We start from the raw sequence: 23,476 nt of genomic DNA, 5'->3' as shown, positions 1-23,476 counted from the left end.
AAATGATAGATTTTACAAAGTAACTGTAGATTGTATGCAGAGTAATAATAATACAGAAATAATGTCCTATTGACAGGTGTAATGTCTATGGATTGTGCAAGTCTTTCACTAGGATACGAATTTAGATACCTTGACCCGATTATAATGCTCAGTTTTAAGAAATTCCTAAATCTCTCAATAAATTCGACTTATTGTTGTCAACCAAAAACTTGAATTCAGAATTAGTTTCATAATGCTGATGGAAATTTTTTTTTTGGAAAAAAATTTTCAGTCAGTAAACTTGCTACTGTAGGTAAGAAAAATGTATTTCTAAAATTATGAGCTGTTCAGTATTTCAGAAGGCATTTTATAGGGAAAATTTTAGTGTTTAAGGTATTAATGCCAACCTGAAATATTTAATTTTGATTAAACTTTATTTTAATTTAATGTGCTTTTTAATTCTTTAACATGACATGAGCATATATTTATAAAAATAAACAGTATTGATTTTTTTTCCATATATACATATTTCTTGAATAAACTTCTAATATCTCTGTTTTGAAATTTTAGGTGTGTTATTTGTATGGGAGAATTTATGATAGGAGATCCTATACGGTTTCTACCTTGTATGCATATCTATCACACAGACTGCATTGATGATTGGCTCATGAGATCTTTCACATGTCCTTCCTGCATGGAACCAGTAGATGCAGCCCTTTTAACTACATACCAAACAAACTGAGCTTCTGCATTTAAATCTATAAAGGAGAATTAATAAGAGAAAATAATGTATATCTTCCTGTGATGGTATACAGCCAGGTTTGGGGTTAAAAGTGGTTAAAGTATATCATGTGTACTTTTAATGAAGTAAATGCTTCTTTTATTTTTTTTTTTTGTTGTTCAACTTAATCGTAAGCAAGGATTTTTTTATTGCTTAGGAAGATTAGAATTTTTTAAGCAAGCGTATATGTTTTGGTAAACAAAGTGATATTCAATTTATGCAAAAGGTGGGAGAATTAAAATTGCTTTTGTTCCATTTTTATTCTAAAATTAAAATTCATTTTGCTGTTGATTTTTTTATTTAAATGGATATAGAGTTCTTCCAATATTTAATAATCTCTTTTATGTGTATATATGTGTGTTAAAATAAAAATATTAGATATTCTTTGAAAGTAACATTTCTGGAATTTAAAATAAAATTGTGACAGTAACTTTGCAATAAAGTTAATTCACTGTCCTAGTGTGATACTGGCATTTTATAAAAATAAAATTCTTGCATGTAGCAAAAGTTAATTTTATATTGTAAAATATAAAACCTTTTGTAAGTTTTCATTAAGAAACTGAATATTTTTGGTATAATTTTGTAAACTAGAATGTTTCAGCTCTGATTTGTTATACATACCTAATATATATTTTGTTTGTTTATAATTTTTATTATTCTGAATTTTTTGCAATTCTGAAAATTTCTGCAATGTTTAAATTCATTGTAGCATAAATGTATCATATGTATAATATAAAGAAGTAATTTTAAAAACTTTTGTAGTAGATTTTGAAATTTATTGTTTTAAATAATGTACAAAAATGTATTATAAAGCCATTGCATTATTTGTCAAAAGTGCTCTTTTCACATTATGCAATACATGTAAGAGTACAGAAATCACAGGAAGTTAATTTTCTCATTTGTGAAGACGGACAGAGAAATGTGAAAAAGGAAGAGAAATTTCTTATGTATATGAATTTTAACCTAATGCAATTGTGATTAATTTTACCTCACTCTAGTGAATGTTATTGTAGAGTTTCAAAGCAAACAAAAGCCCATATTAATTTTATTAAATTTTTCTTAATTTTTTATTACCTGTCCTTTAATTCTTATTCCAGTGCAGTATTATTAATTTTTACAAAAATTAATATTTTTGTACTTGAAGTTCAACTTTTTTTTTTAAAAAAAAATTTTGAGCAATATGTATAAAATGGCATATGAAAATTATATATTCAGATCATTATTAAAAGTTTTAATTTTGTTTAATGGTGATTATTTTCGGTCATTGTTGAATTTAATGCAGTGGAACTTCAATTACTTGAAACTTATCCTGATCATGTGTTCGTTCTATCAAAAGTAAAATTAATGTTATTTGGTGTTTAATTATTATTTATATTATTTTTATTTATTATTTATTAATTTATGCCAGAGATTCTGAATTTTACTGAGGCATTGTCTCAGAGAATAATTTAAAGGTAGTAGAAAACTGGTATTTTTATTAAAATTTTTAGTATGTGTTTAACTTGTATAATATATAAAGCAAATGTAAAAATAAAAGTAGTTAAAAAAAAAAACAATGGTATGGGATTTAGAAAACATTCCAGATTTTATATCTGATATTCATCTCATGTAATAGGTGAGTGTGAATACTGTTACACAATTTATCTAAACTTGATTTTGTAACTTTTGTTTAAATTTGATTGAAAAATATTAAATTTTCCATTAAATAAATCTTTCAGTATTATATTTCATTAAAATAAATTAATTTTATAACAAGCTACCCTTTTTTAAATCTTCTAGCATTATACTCATTTCCATTAAGTAAATTTAATTAAATTTTTTTTTTAATTATTATTTCCTCAGCAATTACTCATCCTCCCCTCTCCAATATAACATAATATTTTCACATTATTTATATAAAAATTTCATCTTGTTCCAGACCCCTTTTAGACCATCTGCAACCCTCCTTTACTTTTAAGAAAGTAATGCATGTATAATATAGCTGATGGTACAAATGTGTGTATTAAAATATGAAACGTAAATGTCAAAAGAAATGCTTAAATTTAATTTTGGTTAAGCAATATTTATGTTTGTTTTTGTCTTTGTTGCAGAAAAAGCTCAACTTGATTTTTGAAATATCTAGGTGGGAAGTGATTCTCATGTTTCATATATTTGGAGTTGTAATTTGCTACTGTAAATGTATTTAACTTAATATATTTTTATGGGGCCTGTTAGCTGTTGTAATTAATATATTACTTTCTTTATAAAGGCAAGGAAATGTTACAAATTCAAGATATGGAAATGTTGTGTATCATGTTGCAGCACTTAAAATGATTAAGTAATGATATGATGAGTTCATGAATGCAAGAACCCATGTTCAATGTTAATCTATAGTAAAAAGTTCTGATAATATTTTTCATGGGGTCTTACTTAACATTAATATTCAATGGCATATGGTGATTTTTGAAGTTTTCTGCTGTATCTTGGTATGTATGAAATGAAATTGTTAACATTCATAAAATAGATGCATGCATTTAGCAGAGTTACATTTGTTTTAATTATATTTTTAAATTGCATTTAAAACAAAAATTAATTTTGTATCAAGTCAGAACTTATCACATTAATAGAATTAATGCATAGATTAATTAAAAAAATAACTGTATTGTTTGGAAAATTTTAAAATTGATAAAAAGAATTATTTAAATTTTTTAAAGCTTTAAAATGATTAAGATTTGTTTTTAGTATTAAAAGCAACTTTTTTAGTATTGAACACAAGCTTCATAAAATGAAAAGTCTTTACATGTATATTGTGAATTCTATCCAGATCTTTGCAAGATGCGTTTTGAATAGTCATCCTTTTATTTTATGCTGATGCATAAAGGAATGTTATTCATTGTAGCAATGCATGTGTGTGATTGTATTGTGTCATTAAAATTTATTAATTTCTCTTTCTTAGTCATGATTTTCATGCTTGCATTGTGTATTAACTTTGTGTATAATTGTGTAGATGTATTATTACTATTATTCAACAATTACAATATTATTACTCAACAAGATGATATATTTTAACATATCATAATGATTTTGAACGAATTCAAATTGATAACTGAGTATGTATCTGCATAAGTTTTATGTTTTCTTATGTTTAGAGTAAAAACATTTTCTTTAGATTGTGATGTGAAATTTTCAATTAAAATTTTATGACCTAAATCACAAAATATAGTTTTCATTCAAGTCAGGTATAGGAATTTTGTTGTGCATGTATGGGTTGGGGGGAATGCTGGATGTTTTTGTATCTTTTAATATTGCTATTAAGAGATATATTTCCATTTAGTTGTTGAAGCTTTTGCCACTGAGTTCATGTTCCATCTTTCCTATGCGTTATGTTTTCATAGAAAATAAACTTCAATTTAATAACTTCTGAAACTGTTGAGAAAAATGTTTTTAATGTTGTAAATACTTCTACCCTTGGGGTTAGAGACATGATTAAAATTGTAATAAGTTCTGAATTCATTGTTTTGAAGATTTATCATTATCTTTCTGTTGTGTCCTTTGTTTAACTACTGTGTTTGCTGCTTGCTGTATGTCACTTTTCACTTTCAGTAGATTTTAAATGAACCATTCTTTCATTATACTGAATTGTGTTATTTATCTTTTACATTTTATGTGATATTTTGTAGTAATCTCAGAATTTTTTTATATACATTGTTTCTTATTCACAGTGTAGAACTTCTTTGTTTTATCGTTTTCCTGTCTTTTAGTTTTAAATTCTTCTTGTTTTTAAAAGAAAAATATAATAATATTATTTTATTTGAAATGTATACTTTAAAAAAAATTCTAACTATTTAAAAATAGTTTTGTTTTTAATCTTGGTGTATCAGCCTCTGTGATATTCTCAAGATTATCTGAAAATTAAAATTAGATGGGGAAAAATTGTGTTAAAATTTCAATTAGTTCTGCCAGATTTTAAATTATAATTTTTTCAAACATGAAACTTACAGAAACTGTTTATTCACACAATGTTTATATATATATATATATATATATATATATGTAAGAATATTTATAAAGCCACCTGCTCTCTTTGGTCATATGACATATTATTTTTTATCTTTTAAAATGATTTCTTGGGGGGGGGGTTCTTAAATTCATTTTCTACTTCTAAAAAATTCTTGTATCTGAAAAATCTTTTGAGTATTAAAAAAAAAAAAAAAAAAATTCCTTCCTTTAAGTGGCTTTAGTTTACCTGTTGTTATCTATAATTTTGCTAGTATCCAGCACATGATATTACTTATTTTAGTAGATGATTTTTAAAAAGAAAATTAATTTTTAGGATTTTGAGTGTTTCCATAATGGAACACATATGTTTGGAGAATGTCTAGCTTATATCTATAACTGTGTGCTTTTCATGTTTTACAATTATTCTATTATTTTAAACTTTTAAATTAAATTTTTTTTTCAGTTTTACATGAATGTTAAATAATTTTGCTAAGTACAAAAATGGTTTAATTTATATACTTTTAAGTTACTATAATGTATAATTTCTTTTGTATTGTTAAATAAGTCTTTCTTGGCTTTTTTTATGAGAAAATCCAATTTTTTTTTTTTTAATTGCAGTTCATAATCTGCTGGATTAGTTAAATTCGAGATATAGTTATTCAAAAATACTTCTCTTGCTCTTTCAAGTAAAGAGCACTTTCTCTTTCCGTTTATTTTCTCCAGCTTCATAGCATTCTTTTTTCTGTGATCTCTTTTAATGAAATACATTAGCTTTTGAAATTCACTGATGTAGATTAGAGTGACCAGATATGGATTGTGCAGGACAGTCCCATGTTTCAGTGGGGTATTTTGCTTCAGGATATGACCTGAATTCTGTAATTCTGGAAATTAATTCTGGAATTAATTCTGGAATTTGTAAATTAATTCTGGAATTTGTAAATACATTTGGCCTGAATTTTGTTAGTATTGCTCTATACAAGTGTGAAGAAGTTTCTGTGGAATCTGAAATATATTCAGCAATTTAACAATCAAGCTTTCAAGGTACAAGTTTTAGAGAAATCTGAAGATAAACAAAAATAGCTTGAAAAGAATTTTTAAATTTCTCCCAATCTGTATTTTTCTTAGAAAATAGACATTAAATTTAAATCATAAATATTTTAAATTAAGGCTTAAGAAAATAGTGTGGAATGTTAACAGATGGAAGAAGTAGCTGTCAAGGGAAAAGAATTTGCTGAAGAAGCATTATCTGGTTGCAGATTGCCAAAGAATAAAACTGAAATTGATTGAGAATCATTTTCCAGTAATCTAGAATAATCGTTCTTTTTCAAATCTGAAATGTTATAATTGAGCTCCACTTTTTACTTTATTATTAAAAATTACGGTAAACAGTATATATTTTGATAATAAATGTAGGCCCGCCAGCATAAAAATGTAACTAGATGTATTAGATGAAATAATTTAAATGGAGATACAGAAAAGACTATCCTGTATGTATTAGTAGATATGACTTATTTGGGGAAGTTTTACACCAGGTTTATAGCCATAGTTCTATGCAAAATGAAGAGCTGAAGCATCCTAATGATATAAAATTCAGTGTGCATTTTAAAAACTTGTCTGAGTAGATCATGGAAGCCTGGAAATGAATTTTATTGAAAATAACCAAGAAGTGCTGTAAGAAAACTGATTTCTTAGTCATGGATGTTTCTCATTCTAATTTTAACTGCCAAGATGCTGAAAATGCCAACATCTTTGAATCAGCAACATGTGGCAGGAAGATAGATACATTAAATCAATCAGGATGTGCTGTAAGAATAAGAATCATTATTATCTTGCCTTTCAGAAATTTGCAAATTTTTTGCAGCTTGATTTTTACTAATGAAAGGTATCACAAGAGTGCTAAAAATATGCATGGAAATACTGTTCTGCTAATGAAAAATAATTTATTTCTTTTTCAGAATGAATAACAAGAATTGAGTAATTGTGAAAGTAGTTTGAGGAAGACCTTTGAATTTATTTCAACAGAGTGTATTTGTTAAAATACTTTTAAAAATACTTAATCTGTGATTGCTTTAGTTGTTAATAAATATGTAACTTGTGAATAAAGCCCAAGCAAAAGATTATTTTTAACGAAATTTAGGTTTTAAATTTACCTACAGAAATTTGTTTCCAGGCATTAAATTTAGGAAGTCTTTTTCCCAAGAAAATACTGTTGCGTGCATATGCGTTTGTGATAAATTCAAAGGTCTTCCTCAAATGCACAAGTCCAATAATAGGTTAATAATTTTTTTTATCAAAATAAAAACTCAAATGTCTAGAATTTCATGGAGAAATATTTGTACAAGTGTTCACTGTATCACACAGTATAATTAGTAATTACACTTCAAACTACTAAGAATATTAAACACATTGGAATGCAAAAAAGCACATCTAAAGAGAAAACTAACTCAGATTTATTTCAGCACACAGAACTACAATTTTCAACAACAATAACTAAGCAACTGGAACTCGGATGCTCTCTGTCTGGGTTTTTATACTTTTCAACTGGCCGTCGAGATATTTCTAGTACTTTCTGACTCTCGAAACTATTGGAAAGCAATAAGAGTGTGGGATTATGGTTACAGCTAGCATAGAAGTCAATTACATTTATTCAATTTCAATACATATTACGGTGATACAGAGACCATGCCCAAATGGTCACCAAATATGATGATAAAATAAGTTGCCAAAAACATAATCAGCTTGGTGATATCTTGCCAAATTACTGAGATACCTATTTACTTAATGTTAAATGCACTTGCCCTTGTATTCTTAATTTTCCACCATATCGTTCTTTTAAAATTTGTTTTGCGTTACATTACTTGAAAAAATGTATGATGATTTCACTCAGAACTGCACTAAAATCATATATCTTTGTAGAAAATTTGTAACAATATGTTTAGAATCCAATTTAAGATGCTATGAAATGCTTCTGTTGCTTATCTTGTAACAAACAGACTGAGAAACCTAAGCATGTCACCCATTAGATTTATTTATATATAGTTTTTATTATAATTAATTATTAACAATAATGCTAAACTTTATTTTTTTAGATATACTTGATATTTATTTCTAGTGTAGTAAATTTCATGCAGAGAGATAATTATAATTAAATTTCAGTTTTTAAGTATGATCCTGTTATTGCGTCTTATGATGTGTTTCAGCATCTTGAATTATCTGATCTTTATTTTTATATTATAAGTTTTCTGCTAAATATTCTTAATTTGAGTTGTAACAAAGCTATAAATTGCATCAACAATTATTGAGCAGTGGTAAAAATTGGTGGCATGTGAGACATTTTACTTTCGTTGTCAGTCTCTTCAAAATGGCTATAAAAATTTTTTTAAATAAATTATTAGTGCTTTTATTTCTAATCTTAAAGCATCGTTATTACAAAATACTTATTTTTTATACAGCAGTGGCCATTAGCAAAGTTCCATTCTTAATGGAATTCTTCATTGAATAACAACTCACTTTCTTGAGCATACCTTGAATATAATAAGCTGTAGTATAGCATATTAATTGCTCTGTGCAGGAGGCTCTAGTTGATTATGGTGTAAGTTTATGTGATGTAGATAAGATACAGTTTTGAATCAAGATTATTTTGGAGCATATGGATTTCATATTCAAAGGTTGCTTAGTTCTGATTACTCTGTATACTTCTTAAATTCATTTTCAAACTTTTAATCATGTTTTTACTTATGTATATTGCTATTTTTAGCTGAATATAAACCATTTTCTTTAGAAATTTTTTTATGAACGCTTCTTTCTAATTAGACAGATTACCTTCACATGTTCTTCCACAGTCAGTTGAACATACACACATACTTAGACGAATTTGACATTTCTTTGTTCTGTTACTAAAGTTCTTATATGTTCATGAGGAAAAGTATTAGCATTTGATTGTAGAAAACAGTTATCACTTTATTATTTTTTCCTAAGCATGCTCCATATTTGATAACAGGCATCTGATGTTTCAAATATAATTTGCTCTTATAAATTGCAATGCGTAGTACTATCATCTGACAGATTCCTTAACATGTGATCCAGATGTAAGATGTGAATTTCTTTTTTGTAAAAGGAAGGTCAAAACAAATTAGTGAATATATTTAATTTACGAATAAATTGCAATAAAACATCATTTTCTTCATTATACTTTTAAAAACAAAAGGGGAAAACTGAATTTTTGCTTAATAGTACTTTTAAAGAATAATTATAAAAACATTATGCAGTTAGTTATGATATAATGATTCCTGTCAATATGTTAAATAAGTGTATATAGTATGTATTTTTCAGACAGTGTATAAAATTGCTAAATAGGTTTCACAGCTATAATTTGTGGAACTTTTGGATAAAAATAATTAATTTTTTCATACTGTCTTGAAATGTATAATTACTTAATGGTACTATTAATTTTGATTCATAAATTATGCTGTGAAATGAAATAATTGTTGTACATAAAAAAATAGGTTGTTAATTGTTACTGTTGTAGTTCTGAAGACACCTTGTCTTGTTCATGAAATTTCTGAAAATCAGCTGATGTAAGTCATTTCTTTTACATCATCATAAAGGAAGATATATTTTTGAAAAGAAAAGGAAAAAAAAATATCCCTCATAGAATTAATATAATTTGTGTTATGCGTACCAATTTTGTAACTGGATTTCTTGCTTTTTATTTCTGTATTTTGTAAAGGACAAAATAAAATTGAGTTATTTTCAGTTTCAGTAATAAACTCAATTCAAATAAAATGCTTAGTGTAGTACTATAATTAATACTCATTTCAAATTAAATTTAAGTTTCAGTTATTTTCTTTTTGAGGTCATCAGTTTTACGTAATGCTTGTTTAACACTTCAGTACAATACTTAATATCAATTAAAAAGCTGTTAAGTTTCAGTTATTTTCTATGGCCATTTCTATGTAATGCTCATTTTTGTGTGGCTACAGATGTGAGGTTAGCACATCATGTTGCATGCTGAGAATAAAATTCTTAGCAAAGCTGTGTGCTTCAGTTTTATATATTGTATATCGCTAAAGAAGTAGACTAAAAGTATGTGTGTGCACATATATTTGTTAGCCATTGATTGACATCTTAGTTGGATTATGGCACTTGTCAATAAATTCATGATATTTTTATAAATGCATATTGAGATTATGTTATTTGTATATGCTTATGGAAGTCATTAAATCTGGAACTATCAATTGTATATTTTAATATGTTCCTGCTATTCTTGCATAGCATTTAAGGCCATTTGCTGAAGTATGTAGCTTTATTTCTCTTCTACTTAGTTCTTTGCCATATTTGTAATGTTGGAAAAAACAATAAAATGATTTAAACTTCAATTTCTTGAATCTGAGTTTTATTGAATTTTATTTCTAAACTAGGTAACTTTTTTTTTTTTTTTTTTTTTTTTTTGTATGTGTGCATATGTAGGTATCCATTATTGCATGAACAAAAAGAGCACATAACTCGTTTCTGTGATTATTATTGCTCCCCCCCCTTTATAAAGTGCATATTAGATCTGTATCAGTAATTATTCTCAGCATTTTAACATAATTTTTTTTTTCTTAGATTAACTTACTGATTTGGAGCTCATTCATACCATTTATGTACATAATGAGCTGATAATTAATATATATGAGTTAGACAATAAGCTCATAATAATAGTGAGAAGAAATTCATAATATTTTATTTCAGTTGTTCATTTTAGAAACAATATTGAACTAACTGAAAGCTAACAACAACCTCTATTCAAAGTACTATTTACATTAAGATTTCATAAAATAGCTTCTTTCCATATTATTTCATTGGTACTTTAATGGATCAATACTTTATAATTTCTAAAATGTCCCTAGGTACTAGTAAAGAGGTGAAATTCATTGATTTGTTTTGATTTTGACATTTATTTACACTGCAGAAATTTGTGTGTGCCTCTAGAAACATGGTGTTAAAACTTTTATTCTATTGATTGAAGAATGTGAAAATTCTTTCTAGTGATTCATAAATGACTTTTTAAGCAGAAAAGTCAGTAATTAATTTGATTTAAAAATCATTTTCCCAATTTAAAAAATCAAAAATTTTTTAAATGCTTCTCAAATATATGCATATATTAATTTCTACACATGTAATAAACAAATCGAAACTGACGCTTTAATAAGCATTTCAAAATATAAATAATTGTTTTAAGCATGTATTTATTTTGCTTATAGCAGTAGCAATGATTCAAGTATGTTGTACTCATGTAAAAGATGAACAGAAGACAGTCGTTATTGAGATGGTAACAAAGCTAAGAATTGTAAGCAACCCAAGGAGAAGGGGTGAAGCAGAAATACGGGGTCAGTGTCCTTCCTTAAGTCATAAAGAATATTTACACATCACCGAGCTGAAGCTAAGCCTATTAATGAAACTTTCCAATATAAAATTTTAAATTGGGCAAAAGGCCCGAAAAGAAAATGAAGGATTTCTTTTCAAATTTTTTATGTACTTAGGCTTAGAGCATGTGTCTTTTTGCCCATGCCTGCCGAAAACTTCTTAGTCGAAAGTCAAGATCTTCGAAAATATCGTGGTAAAAAATACAGAACCTACAAATCACTGTATGACGATAACATCATAGATGTAGATTTTTCAGTTGTAAATGTATATTCGCATTCGAAAGTTGTATATTCCCATAATGATTTGTGAGGGCAAGTTGGAATCGAGAATATTTTTATTATTATATTTCATATTGCATTTTTTAAGAATTTTTTAGTTACAAAAGCAGTAAGGAAACTTAAGCAGTCAAAAGCTGAAAATAAGTAGAAAATTAATGCTACATATAGCAGTTAATAAAATTTTTAATTTATGAAGTTAACTATTAAAATTCATTACTTAATTTATCTCTATTATAAAATTGTGCCTGCAGTTTTTCATAAAAAATGTACTCTAAAAGGAATTCGAGAAGAGAAAACTAGTAACTGTATGATGTTACCTATATTAAAATTGTTTAGTTAATTATCAAATTGTAAAATTATTTTCTCTCACCTTTGCTAATCTGATATTCTCTTAGTAAAAATTAAGTTGTTTTGTTTCTGTTTAGTCGTCTTTTTAAAAGTGTCATTAACACTTTTATAGATAGCATGCAGTTAATCGTTTTGATGTTAATTCATTAGTTACAATGAAACTTGTCAGGGAATAGCTGCATAAATTTCAGTAGGGAATTTTGATTTATTGGATTATGGCAAAGCACTTAAGGAGAAGGATGCGTTTGTGTAGGACATTCTCGGGAACTGACGTTATATATTATTGAAACCACAAAAATCTCAAGCAGCCAGTTTTTTTTTTAGTGTCAAACTACCAGTGTTCTTCTCGGCCACTGGTGGCCATTTCAGCAAGGTAATATTACGGAAACTGATTCATTTTTACAGAAGACTGAAATTTAAAATTATACCTACAAAATTTATATGCAGATTTTTTCTTTAGAAATAATATATTCAAAAGATATAAATATTCAATATACATTCATTCAGAAATAATATATTCAGTGTAATTATAGTGAACCCTCTAGATGACTATTTTACTAAGATGACCCGTGTTTCTTAGAATAACTAAACTTAGATATTAAACATTGCTTCTCTGATATGAAGAAGACAACTAAAAAGATACGGAATCGTGAATGGTCGCTTTAAAGAGAATTATATATTTTAGACATTTCTTATAAATAATTTTAATAAATTATTTTTTTCCGATATATTTTATTCAAATTTTTTTCGATGTATTTTATTCAAAATTTTTTGAGTTATTGCTTGAATTTTTTGCGTATGCAATAAGCCATCTTCCTAAGATGACCACTTCTAAAATTGATCATTATGACTGTAAAATTTTGTAATTAAATCTCATCTTTAGTAGATCGGCAAATCATTTAGAATTGTAAAAATATAGGCCTAGAGAGGGTTCACTTTATTCACCATTTAGGTATTTTTTTTTGGAGGGGGGACATAAGCTCTTAGTTTTTCGAATATTTATTTGAAAAGTGTTGAACTGTTTATTGGTCTTTCTTAATACAAAGTGAATCATCTCGTAGGGGTGTCTACTGAAAGTGACCAATAATCGGTTTAGATATATATAGACGCATACTACCTACTAATTTACTCTGATTCTTAATGTTGGACTTTGTATTTGATTGTTATTTAGCGTGATATTTAAACTAAATTATCTACTAATAGTCAAACATTGGTTTCCTCTAGGCATATACTACCTGCTCCTTGTTCTGGTCCAAGTAACATTTTACAACTTGTTAATTAAAAGTAAATAAGCTGAAAAATGTCAGTTAAGTAGTTTCCAGTTTGATTTATTTTTAGTACATATGGAATCAATTGTGCTAGTTTAGAGTAAAGAGCACTTGTTTAGCATAGGGTTGGAAACAGATTAAAGAATTAATGAAAATTTTATTCGTGGTGTTAGTTTCATTTGATGAATATTAACGTTCATACCTTAACCTTGAAATTAATACCATAACCTTGAAAAATTGGTAAACAGTTTTAAAATCGAAGTAAAGTATTTAACTATTTTAAAATGCTTCAAACCGAGAGAAAAATATTGGTAAGTTAAATGTCAGATCACAGATGAATCTCAAAATACTCGTACTTAGATTGAAATGTCTATAGACAGCTAGGAGTATTCAAAAGAAAGAGAGAGATGAGACTAAGCAGAATAAAAGTATTCATGTTGAATTAAATGGAAAACGTTGAAAAATACAATAATTCAGAAGCCATGTTTTAGCTATTCGTTTCATGTAGAAATGTCTCATATGAACATATACGTTTTGGCATACAGTGTATCTATATCTCTCTCTATAAATATTTTCTGTTTCAACGCTTTTAAAGATCTGAATGATGAATTTTTGTCAATCGAGTACTTTATTAAATAGTATCTCTCTCTATAGGCTCGTTTACACGTAGTGATTTTCTCGGCCGACTTTCTCGTACGTAGAGCAACAATTTTAAGGATCTGCGCATGCGCCAAAAATCGGTCATGTTCTCTGCCGCGATTTCAGAACTGTTCACTGCACACTAGCGTACGATAAAATCGGTGTCTCTAGTCAATAAAATTGCTTTGCGTTATCACGTACTTTTCTCCTCATTTGGAATAATAATTTCGTTAATGCATTTCGTTGGAGCGAAGCTAAAATTTTTCAACTAATAGATTTCTATAGAGAAAATTCCTATAGAGAGAATGTTGTGTTGTGGGATACGAGAAATGTAAATTTAAAAAATAAAAAGTATTTTTATAGTATATTTTAGTATTAGTAATAAAATTTTCTCTTATTTTGGGATTTGTCTTCCCTATTACTTTATATATTCAGATATTTTCTATTCGGGGAGAAAATTATTTTAACTCCCCCAAGGAAGGTTCCAAAAACTATTGATGATCCCATATCATGAAAATATTCAGAAACTTCTTGAAACTGTGGTCGCACTTATTGAAAAAATTCAGAAAGCAAAATCTCTAGTCGAAAATAAAGCAGCGCAGAGACTAATTGACTTCGCCGAAAATGGGAGTTAATCAGGTGACGAGGTACATAGCTTTTCCGACACCTCATACGCGAGCGATCATAGATCAGTGGTAAAGAGAAGAGCAGGTTTTTTCCGTACATCGGGATCATGGGTTCGATCCCCCCACCCTAGCTTTGGACTTTCTGCGCCTGCAAGGACCTTCTTAATTTCGCTTCTCCATCACTAAATTCGAACTGCATGACTTAAAAGTCACTTTTTATTTTTTCGCCTACTGGTGTGGTGTTTATTGAATTTTAACGCATTTCTTTTCATTTTTCGAATGGCCCTTTGCACGTGTTTAAATCTACTGGTTAAAAGAATGTCACAAACTCAGTTTTGTGTTAATTGAGATTTGCGAAAATAAATTACAGCCTAATTTAATACAATAATGCTAAATTTTATTAGCTGATTAACTGATACAGTCATATGATCATAGTTTTCAGACTGTATTAGTTATTTAATTATGCTGATATTAGTTTTTTAATGTTCAATAATATGCTGCTTAAGACTTTACACCTTTATGATATTTCTTATTTGAAATTTTTGCACTGAAATTACACTGTTGCTTTGTAATGTAGTAATCTTTATTCTTTATTACTTCTTTTTACTCATACTGGTTTGATATTCATGACATTATTGTCTATTTATTCATTAATAAAGGTTTTGGTTTAAAGCACACTAGTTATTTATTTTTTCCGAAACATAGTTATTTTATTATTTCCAGATTTATGTGCACAAATAGGAGTGCCAGAAAATGAAATTTAAAAATAAATAAATAAAATAAAAAAGGAGTAATCTGTGCACTCAGTACACAAAGGAAAAGCATATTTTTAAAAAATTTTGCTGCAAACTAAATTTAGCAAAAAATCAAAACCACGCGGCATCATCCGTAAATACTTTCCGAATTGCACCGTGTCTTCAATACGCAACTCCCGGAGCAGGGTATTATGAAGGCACCTGAATTTCTCGTCGTTTGACCCAATTTCTGGTCCAAAAGCATTTTCTTTTTTTCCTCTTTTGTAGCTGTATCTATAGTAGCAATTTAAAATGTCATCCATTATTTTGACTATTTGACAACACCGTAAGCTTTGTTTACAAATCATAGACAGTGTGACGCTGTAGAGGGCGGGAACACTTCCTTTCATAGTGACTGGCCGAGTGAATTCCTGTATTAACGAGAAAATCGTTCCGTGTGGACAGGCGAGCTATCTCCGATATTGTCGGCCAGCTATGTCGGCCGAGAAAATCGCTACGTGTAGACGGGCCTTATCTGTATGTATACATGTGGGGCGATACTAAAGGAACTTTATTACTTGGCAACCGCGTGCCCAAATCTCTAGCTGTAACTGTAACGGAGATTTTCGGGAAGCGTTTCGATAGATTGGCTGGGGGAGGCGCTGCGATCACCGAGGCAAGCAGCTGCACGTTCGCAGCGCTCCGTAAAAAAAATGAAAAAATTCCTTTCCCCTTGGTGATTATCAATTAAATTACTTTGAAATAGTGTTTTTTCTACGAAACCTATATTTAGAAAAGAATTTCCGCTCCGATGTTGACAAGAATAAAACAGCGGACAGTGTGAGGCCTGGATTACAAAAGCCTGGAATTTTAAGATAAGTACTTTTCTTTCATCTAAACTAAATCAAATTTCTATAAATAAGTGCCTTTAAATCAATAAATTTTAATTTTTCATCAGTTTTTAGCATACTTGAAATTGCTCATTGCTTGTGGCTTCCTTTGTGAATCAATTCCAAAGAGACGCCAACGTTATCAGTTCACGTCTGTCACCACCTACAAAGGCTCGAGAAATCTCGTGAGAGAAAAAATTTGGGGACTCGGGACATCTCGCTACTTCCCTCTCGGATATTCTGGTTTCTCTTTTTTTTTTAGTTTGCTTTAATATATTTTCGCTTTAAAAAAAATTACCTCACCGATTTTTTTCTCACACTGTTCTTTGCTATCTGTTAAATGTCCATATGTAAGGGATGCATTATTCTTCACTGCCTTAAATAAATTCTTAGAACTATGAGCTTATATAAATTACAGTGTGGCTCATTGTGTTATACTAGCATTAATTAACTAGTAATAAATTATGATAGTAAAATAATTAATCTTGTAATAAATTATGATAGTAAAATAATAAATCTTGTAATAAATTGTGATAGTTAAATTAATAAATACTATGTTTAATTTGTGTTTTATAATACATATGCTCTGTAACTTACACACACACACACACATATATTATTATTATTATTATTATTATTATTTGTTTTTGTGTGTGTGTGCGGTTGTGGTCTTGTATTTTATATGGTTCTATGTTGTTTGTCTGCTGCTGTTTTTTGAAAAATGTATGAAAATGTTGGGAACGAAAATAGCATAAGTGACTTTAGTTAAATTAATATATACCTTTGTTTGATGACTTTTGTTGATATCTCAGGATGCAAGCATACATATTACTTTATATTCCATACTAAATACCTTGATACGAAGCATTTTAACACCATCAATATTTTTTTTTGTTCCCAGTAAAACATCTATTACCAAACACACTCACTACACACACACACACACCTGTGAGACACTATTTATTGTAAATGAAGACAGATTATTCTCCCTTTAACTACACTCATGGACATAATCGTATTTTAGGATATTTTCTACTTCTTTTCCTTTTCTTTCTATAGGTCCTTCTTTTTCCCCTTTTATAATTTTAGGGCCATTTGTTTTTAATTTTATTTTGTCCCATCTTTTCTTCCTGGCCTTTTGAACTCGTACAAAATGTACGAAGTTCCTTTTTACTCTCCTCAAATACGAAATTGCCCCCCTTTCTATATACCTTTCCTTCGCACTTATGCTTGATTTTTCGCCCATCGGTGCAGAAAGACTTAGCGGGTGCAAAACAAGACATCTGTCTACTTTGTCTGTCTGTCAGAATGGCTGGCGCTGTGACTACGAAAGCTGGAGGCAGTGTCTAAACATAGCTCCGAAATTTTTAAATAAGTGTTTCAGTAAATGTTTTCAACTCTCTAAAGAAAGTTTAATGCACCTTTCCTATGCAATGTCTCATTCATCAAATTGAAAAAGGAAACTTCGCTTCTTCGAAACTTCAAATATCTTAAGACACAATAACACGCCGAATAAATACTAATTCAGAAGTCAAACAACAAAAATCAGCGTTATACCTACAAAATTTTCTAGGTATAATGCTGATTTTTGTTGTTTGACTTCTGAATTAGTTCAAATATCTTGTTCGCTGTTCACTATCAACACGAGAAATCCAAAAGAAACCCTGACACGGAATATTCAGATAAGTAACATTCTGTTCTCTATACAATATCTTATTCTCCATCACTAAAGTGCCATTAAATTTCTTTATTTATTATTTTCATAAGATTCTAACATTATACAATAGTTAGTAATAATAGCAAGGCATGTGGTTCTTTTCTTCGTAACTATTCCGTAGAGAAGCCACATTCCTTATCAGTAGTCCGTTCTTAACAGCAATTCACACCCTTCGGAGGCCCCCCTTTTCTTGCTTAGGAATTTCTTGAGAGGGAAAAATGGGGATCTCTTGACCATCGATGAGTATGGATTGTGATTTTTGTAACTAAGATCCCCGACTTTTTTTCAAACTTAGAATTATGAGCAAATATAAATACAGTGTGACGGAATTTGTTAAACTTGTACTATAATAAATTAGAACGGTTAAATTAATAAATTAATTTTATATTTAACTAATATTTAAGAAAAATAAACTGTATAATTTACTTTTGCTGAAATGCTCTCACACTGTGTATGTATTTATGATTTGTCAATTACTGTTTTTCTGAAATATACATGAATTTTTTGGGAACGGTAATAATTAATGTTACTTTAGTTAAAATTTTATGTACATCTCTGTGATGATATATGTCTTTTCTAGTTAGGTCTCAAGATAAGGGCATACACATTACCATGTAGGAATTTTTTTTTAAACTTAGCTAAAGTTTGCTTCTTAAAGACACTAATTTTTGCAAATGAACTCCTTTTAACTACAGTCATAGACACAATCGTATTTTAGGATATTTTCTACTTCTTTTCGTTTTCTTTCTATAGGCCCTTTTTTCCCCTCTATTATTTTTGGACCATTTATTTTAAATTTTATTTTGTCCCATCTTTTCTTCCTGGCCATTTGAGCTCGTACAAAATGTACGAAGTTCCTTTTTACTCTCCTCAAATACGAAATTGCCCCCCTTTCTATATACCTTTCCTTCGCACCTATGTTTGATTTTTCGCCCATCGGTGCAGAAAGACTTAGCGGGTGCAAAACAAGACATCTGTCTGTCTGTCTGCAGATAATATCCAAAGTTAATTGAATGAGTAGTTATGTGGTAAATTTTGTAATTAAATGCTCATTATTTAAAATTAACCATCTCTATGTGTGTTAATCCATCATACAATAAAATCTAGCCATGATTTTACATATATTAATTGTCGCACTTAGCACACCGCGACACATGTATTGTCGAGCAGTGAGTGCCAGACGTATAAATCACAGCCAATATCACACTGAAAGAAAAACTTTTATGTGAGAAACTTCAAAATGAGTCTGCCAGGTAAATAAAAACTAGACTTTACATCTAAAATCTTCCTGTACCGTTTTATGAAGCACTTCCATTTTTATTCTGGCGTTTAATTTTATTTCGTCTTGAAATTCGTTCGATCAAACATTTCGCAAGTCATTCTAGCTTGTAACACGTTTTGGATTATGTAGAAAAACCTTTGAAACGTTTTGCCCAAAAATTCATAGATTCTATCTACGTAGACAATTGCGTTACCGGTGTATCATCAGGAATGTAGGAAACTGGAATATTTTAGAACGGAGTCTAAGAAGATACTAAGTGCAAGTAGATTTTACTTGATTGGAAAGGCAGTCATTTTTCAGAAATAAATGAACACTCGAAGGATAACTCATTTGTTGTGAAAGATTTTGATGTGTCAGTCACAGGTCTCATTTGGAATACCAAAAATGATACTCTCTTATATGAGTTGCTTGATACGGAGAATAAAGATGAGCCTAAGCGAAGACTAGTATTAGCACACCGGACGTTTGACCCGATTGGATTCACGTGCCCAGTAACGTCGGTACTGAAATTATTTCTTCAGAAGTGTTGGAAAATAGAGGCATCATGGGATGCTAAATTTCCTCAAGATAGTTGAAAGGTTTCAGAACTAAACAGAACTAAAACAATAAGTTACATGAATTAAAAGCAGTGACTATTCCTCGTAGGCTATCATAATTAGAACTGGCAGATTCTCATCTGGATACAATGACTGTTGAGAAGACTAAAGAGTCTAGGGGTATCAAACCTACCCGTAGCGGACAATAAGACGCAAACCCCGCAGGTATCATTATTGAAAATGATGTTGAGTTCTAGTAACTACCCACACCAGCACTAATGAATCATGGCCTTTATCAAAACCTGTTGGAAAATGCGACACTTCCCCATAGCAACGAAAAGAGCGGAAGTAGTTCTCTTCCATAAAAAAGGCAAAGATCGCCAACAAGCAAACTCCTACCGTTACATTTGCCTCCTCCCGGTCCTGGGGTATCTTTCAGAAAGAGTAGTTCTTGGACGGCTTACTTACTTCCTTCAGCAACACCAGATCATTGACAGAAACCAATTTGGGTTCCAGGCAGGTCTCTCAACAGAACATGCCGTCCACGAGTTATTACTGCAGGTTAAAAAGAACAAAAGAACAGAAGCGAGGGGCAACACTCACTAATCATAAGTCTAGACATGCAGGGAGCCTTTGACTCCCTGTGGTGGCCAGATATCGTGGAGACATTGACCGCAATGGAATGCCCAGCCGATCTCCAGGATCTAATTGCTAGCTACCTCCACAGCCGCTCAGTTCAGGTCACAATGGACTCCGGATTAATCACACAACAACTGCAAAGAGGTTGCCCACAAGGATCGTGATTAGGTCCCATGTTATGGTCTCTAGTGGCACATACCATCCTCATATTTTCGGGACATCCCAGACTGTCACCTAATAGCATTCGCGGATGACTTTAATGATCGTAAAAGGAAGATCCAAAATTGAATCCGCAGCCTAATTTTACTTAAATCACTTCAGGGGCACGAAAGCATAAGATCGTCATATCCCCACTAAGACACAAGCCTTGCTTATTGGAGCAAATGGCCCTCTGAAAAGGAGACCATCCTTGAAGCTACAAGGCACCGCCATCCAAACAGTGCAAAAGCTGAAATTTCTGGACATTATTGTTGACCATCGATTATCCTGGATACCTCACATCAAGTATGTCAGAGATAAAACGAATAAAGTGAACAACCACATGAAACGCAAAGCAGCATCAACATGGGGGGTCTCATCAAGACACCTCAAAGAATGGCACAATATGGTAACACAGAGAATCATAATTTACGGCTCAGGCATATGGGCCAAGAATGTGACGGCGCATAAGCGTAAACTACTTAACTCGGTTCAACGTCCTCACCTCCTCAGCATAAGCAGAGGCTACAGGACTACCTCCACAGCAGCTCTACAGATACTGACGGGCTCCCCTGCGATGGATCTCCTGGCGAAGCGAGAAGAGACTATCACCTGCGTCCTCAAGTTCAGAATCGACAAAAAAACTCTGGAACAAGATTACCTGCAGGCGGAGTATGAGTGTAAAGTGTCTCACCTATCAAGTCACCCCTCACATCATGACCTTACAGTTAATATTGAAGATGTAACCATCCCACCTCCTAATGACAGCTTCGCAATTTACACAGACGGTTCGAGAATGGACTCAGGAATGGAATCACTCAACATAAGACCTAACTTATCCTGGATACCAGCTTCATACTGTCATCGCAGGGAACGAGCATGCAGATACCAAGGCTAAAGAAGTGGCCACTGGCCGTCATCTACCAGAGTACAACATGCCGCTCCCTAACTCTCATCTCAAAAGAATAATGCAGCAAGCCTTAATATCGCAATAGCAGTACCGCTGGAACACTTCAAGCACGGGACGCAGAACATTTCTGTTTCTCCCAAGCGTCTCCACAAATATATTGTCTCACTCTTCAGCACTAACGACATTACTCACAGGATACGATCCTTTCCCAGACTATCTACACCGCTTTGGACTTAGGGACAGTGATCAATGTGAATGTGGCCTGCAAGGTATACCGGATCACGACGCATTTGTATGGGAATCAACCAGACCGTTTTATATCAAAGAACCAGCAGAGCGATACAAGCACGAATGGACTCACCATCTCTTGCAGCATAGTGGAACGCATCGTAGACTATCTAATATAATCCACAAGTGCAAGGAAAAATACTATACAAGATAGCTGCCAGATATTACTGCCAGCAAAAACAACTAGCAAGGTTTCAGCATTGGGCTTAGAGTGACGAAACACCAAGGTGTCAATGTAAATAATAATCTGTAATGTAATTCGTAATGTAATTTAATTTGTAAAGTTTATGCAGTGAATTATATGATCTACAGTATAGTATTCTAACATAATATAGGTATTGTAAGGATAGGTAATGTGAAAAGTAATGTGAAAGTACTGCAATGTATTATATGCATTATACACTAAGTAGTGTGTTTCATGTAATACCATGTATAAAATTTTGAATAATATAAGTATGGCACAATGTACCGTTTTCAAACACAGCATAGCTATCGACAGGAAACGTAATGTGACATGTGAATGAAATCCAGACGACGCAGTAAGCCAAAACTTAACCGAATACTGTAAAATGAATTCCTTGCAATTCCATGCTTTCCATGTTTGAATGTAACTTCATAATTAAATGTACTGAATAATATAATGTGTGATGTAATGTAACATATGTATTAAACGGTAATGATGTAACCATATCACGGTAATGATGTAACCATATAACATATCTTGAATAATAAATGATTTATTATGTAACCATATCACGTATTCCATGTAATATATACTATGCAATATAATCTACGTAATTCCACCTTTAATGTATTCAATAATATAACGTACGATTTAATGAATTGTATCTTTATATAACATAAGTATTGAAAGGTAAGGCAATGTGAAAAGACTATGAAACCTAATATGCAACTATGTAATGTATTCTATGTATTATAGACTGTGTAATATACTCCATGTTATACCATGTACAGTGAATTGAATGGCATAGTGTGTTGTATCCTACAAACGAATTGAAGAATATACTATAAGGTTAAATCGTAAATCATGTATTTGTCTTATATGAAATCGTGCAAAGAATGGTGAATAATTTAGAGTATAGCATAGAGTACTAAATATTATGTAACGTATTCAATGTATTCCAATAATGTAATTCAATGCTGAATTCCAATAAGGCATTATGTAAAGCACTATGTAACTAGCAATATGTATGTAGAGTACCATGTACTAAGTCCCAGTAATGTACTGTGTAATCCGGTAATATAGTCCATGTATTCCACGTATAATGTTTTGTATAAATGAACGTATAATATAGTGCACTGTATCTAAAAAACACATGTACTGAAAGGAAAATCACGACACAACTATGAAAAGCGAACACAGCAAAGTATAACGCATTTCATACTATGTAACCCAATAATGTAATCCAGAAATGTATTGCAGTATTATATAAAGTACTATTTAACTAGTACCATGTATGTAGTGTACAGTATACTAAGTGCCAATAATGTGCTTTATATTCCAGTAAGGCGCTCTATATCAGACACGTATGTGAAAAGCGAAAAGCGAAGTATAATGTATTATATATTATGCAATGTATTCAAAGTAATTCCAAATATAGTGTATTGAATAATATAATGCATGATTTAATGTTTTGTATTCTGACTTAATGTATGTACTCTAATATAATAATTCCCAGTAATTCCATATATAATGTACTCTACAATATAATGTATGGTGTAATGTACTAACGTAACGCACCCTAACATAACGCATGTATCGAAAGAAAAATACAGAGTGTAATGTAAATGAAACTTAAGATACTACTATGAAACGAGAAATGTGACATAAAGTACAACCTTTCAAGAATAACTGCAATTATATCCAATGCAACATCACGAAACAAGATACCATGGTAATTTAGCAAATTTAAATATGCTATGTAATCAACATCCTATGTAACTCAGATGATCTGT

General features: G+C 30.4%; 1 protein-coding gene across 1 annotated transcript in view; it reads left to right on the top strand.

The window, feature by feature from the left end:
* The window catches only part of LOC118201791 (RING finger protein 11-like), a 37,823-nt gene extending 27,707 nt beyond the window's left edge, over positions 1–10,116 (top strand). The window contains exon 4 of the mRNA XM_085815906.1: positions 550–10,116. Coding sequence (XP_085672032.1) covers positions 550–721 — 172 coding nt within the window. The 3' untranslated portion in view covers positions 722–10,116. The remainder of the gene's footprint in view (positions 1–549) is intronic.
* The last annotated feature ends 13,360 nt before the right edge of the window (positions 10,117–23,476 follow it).

Source organism: Stegodyphus dumicola, chromosome 4, assembly GCF_044657685.1.
Source record: "Stegodyphus dumicola isolate Sdum_Otavi_A_Nest chromosome 4, ASM4465768v1".
Lineage (NCBI taxonomy): Eukaryota > Metazoa > Arthropoda > Arachnida > Araneae > Eresidae > Stegodyphus > Stegodyphus dumicola.
This window is presented reverse-complemented; position numbering and strand designations above follow the sequence as displayed.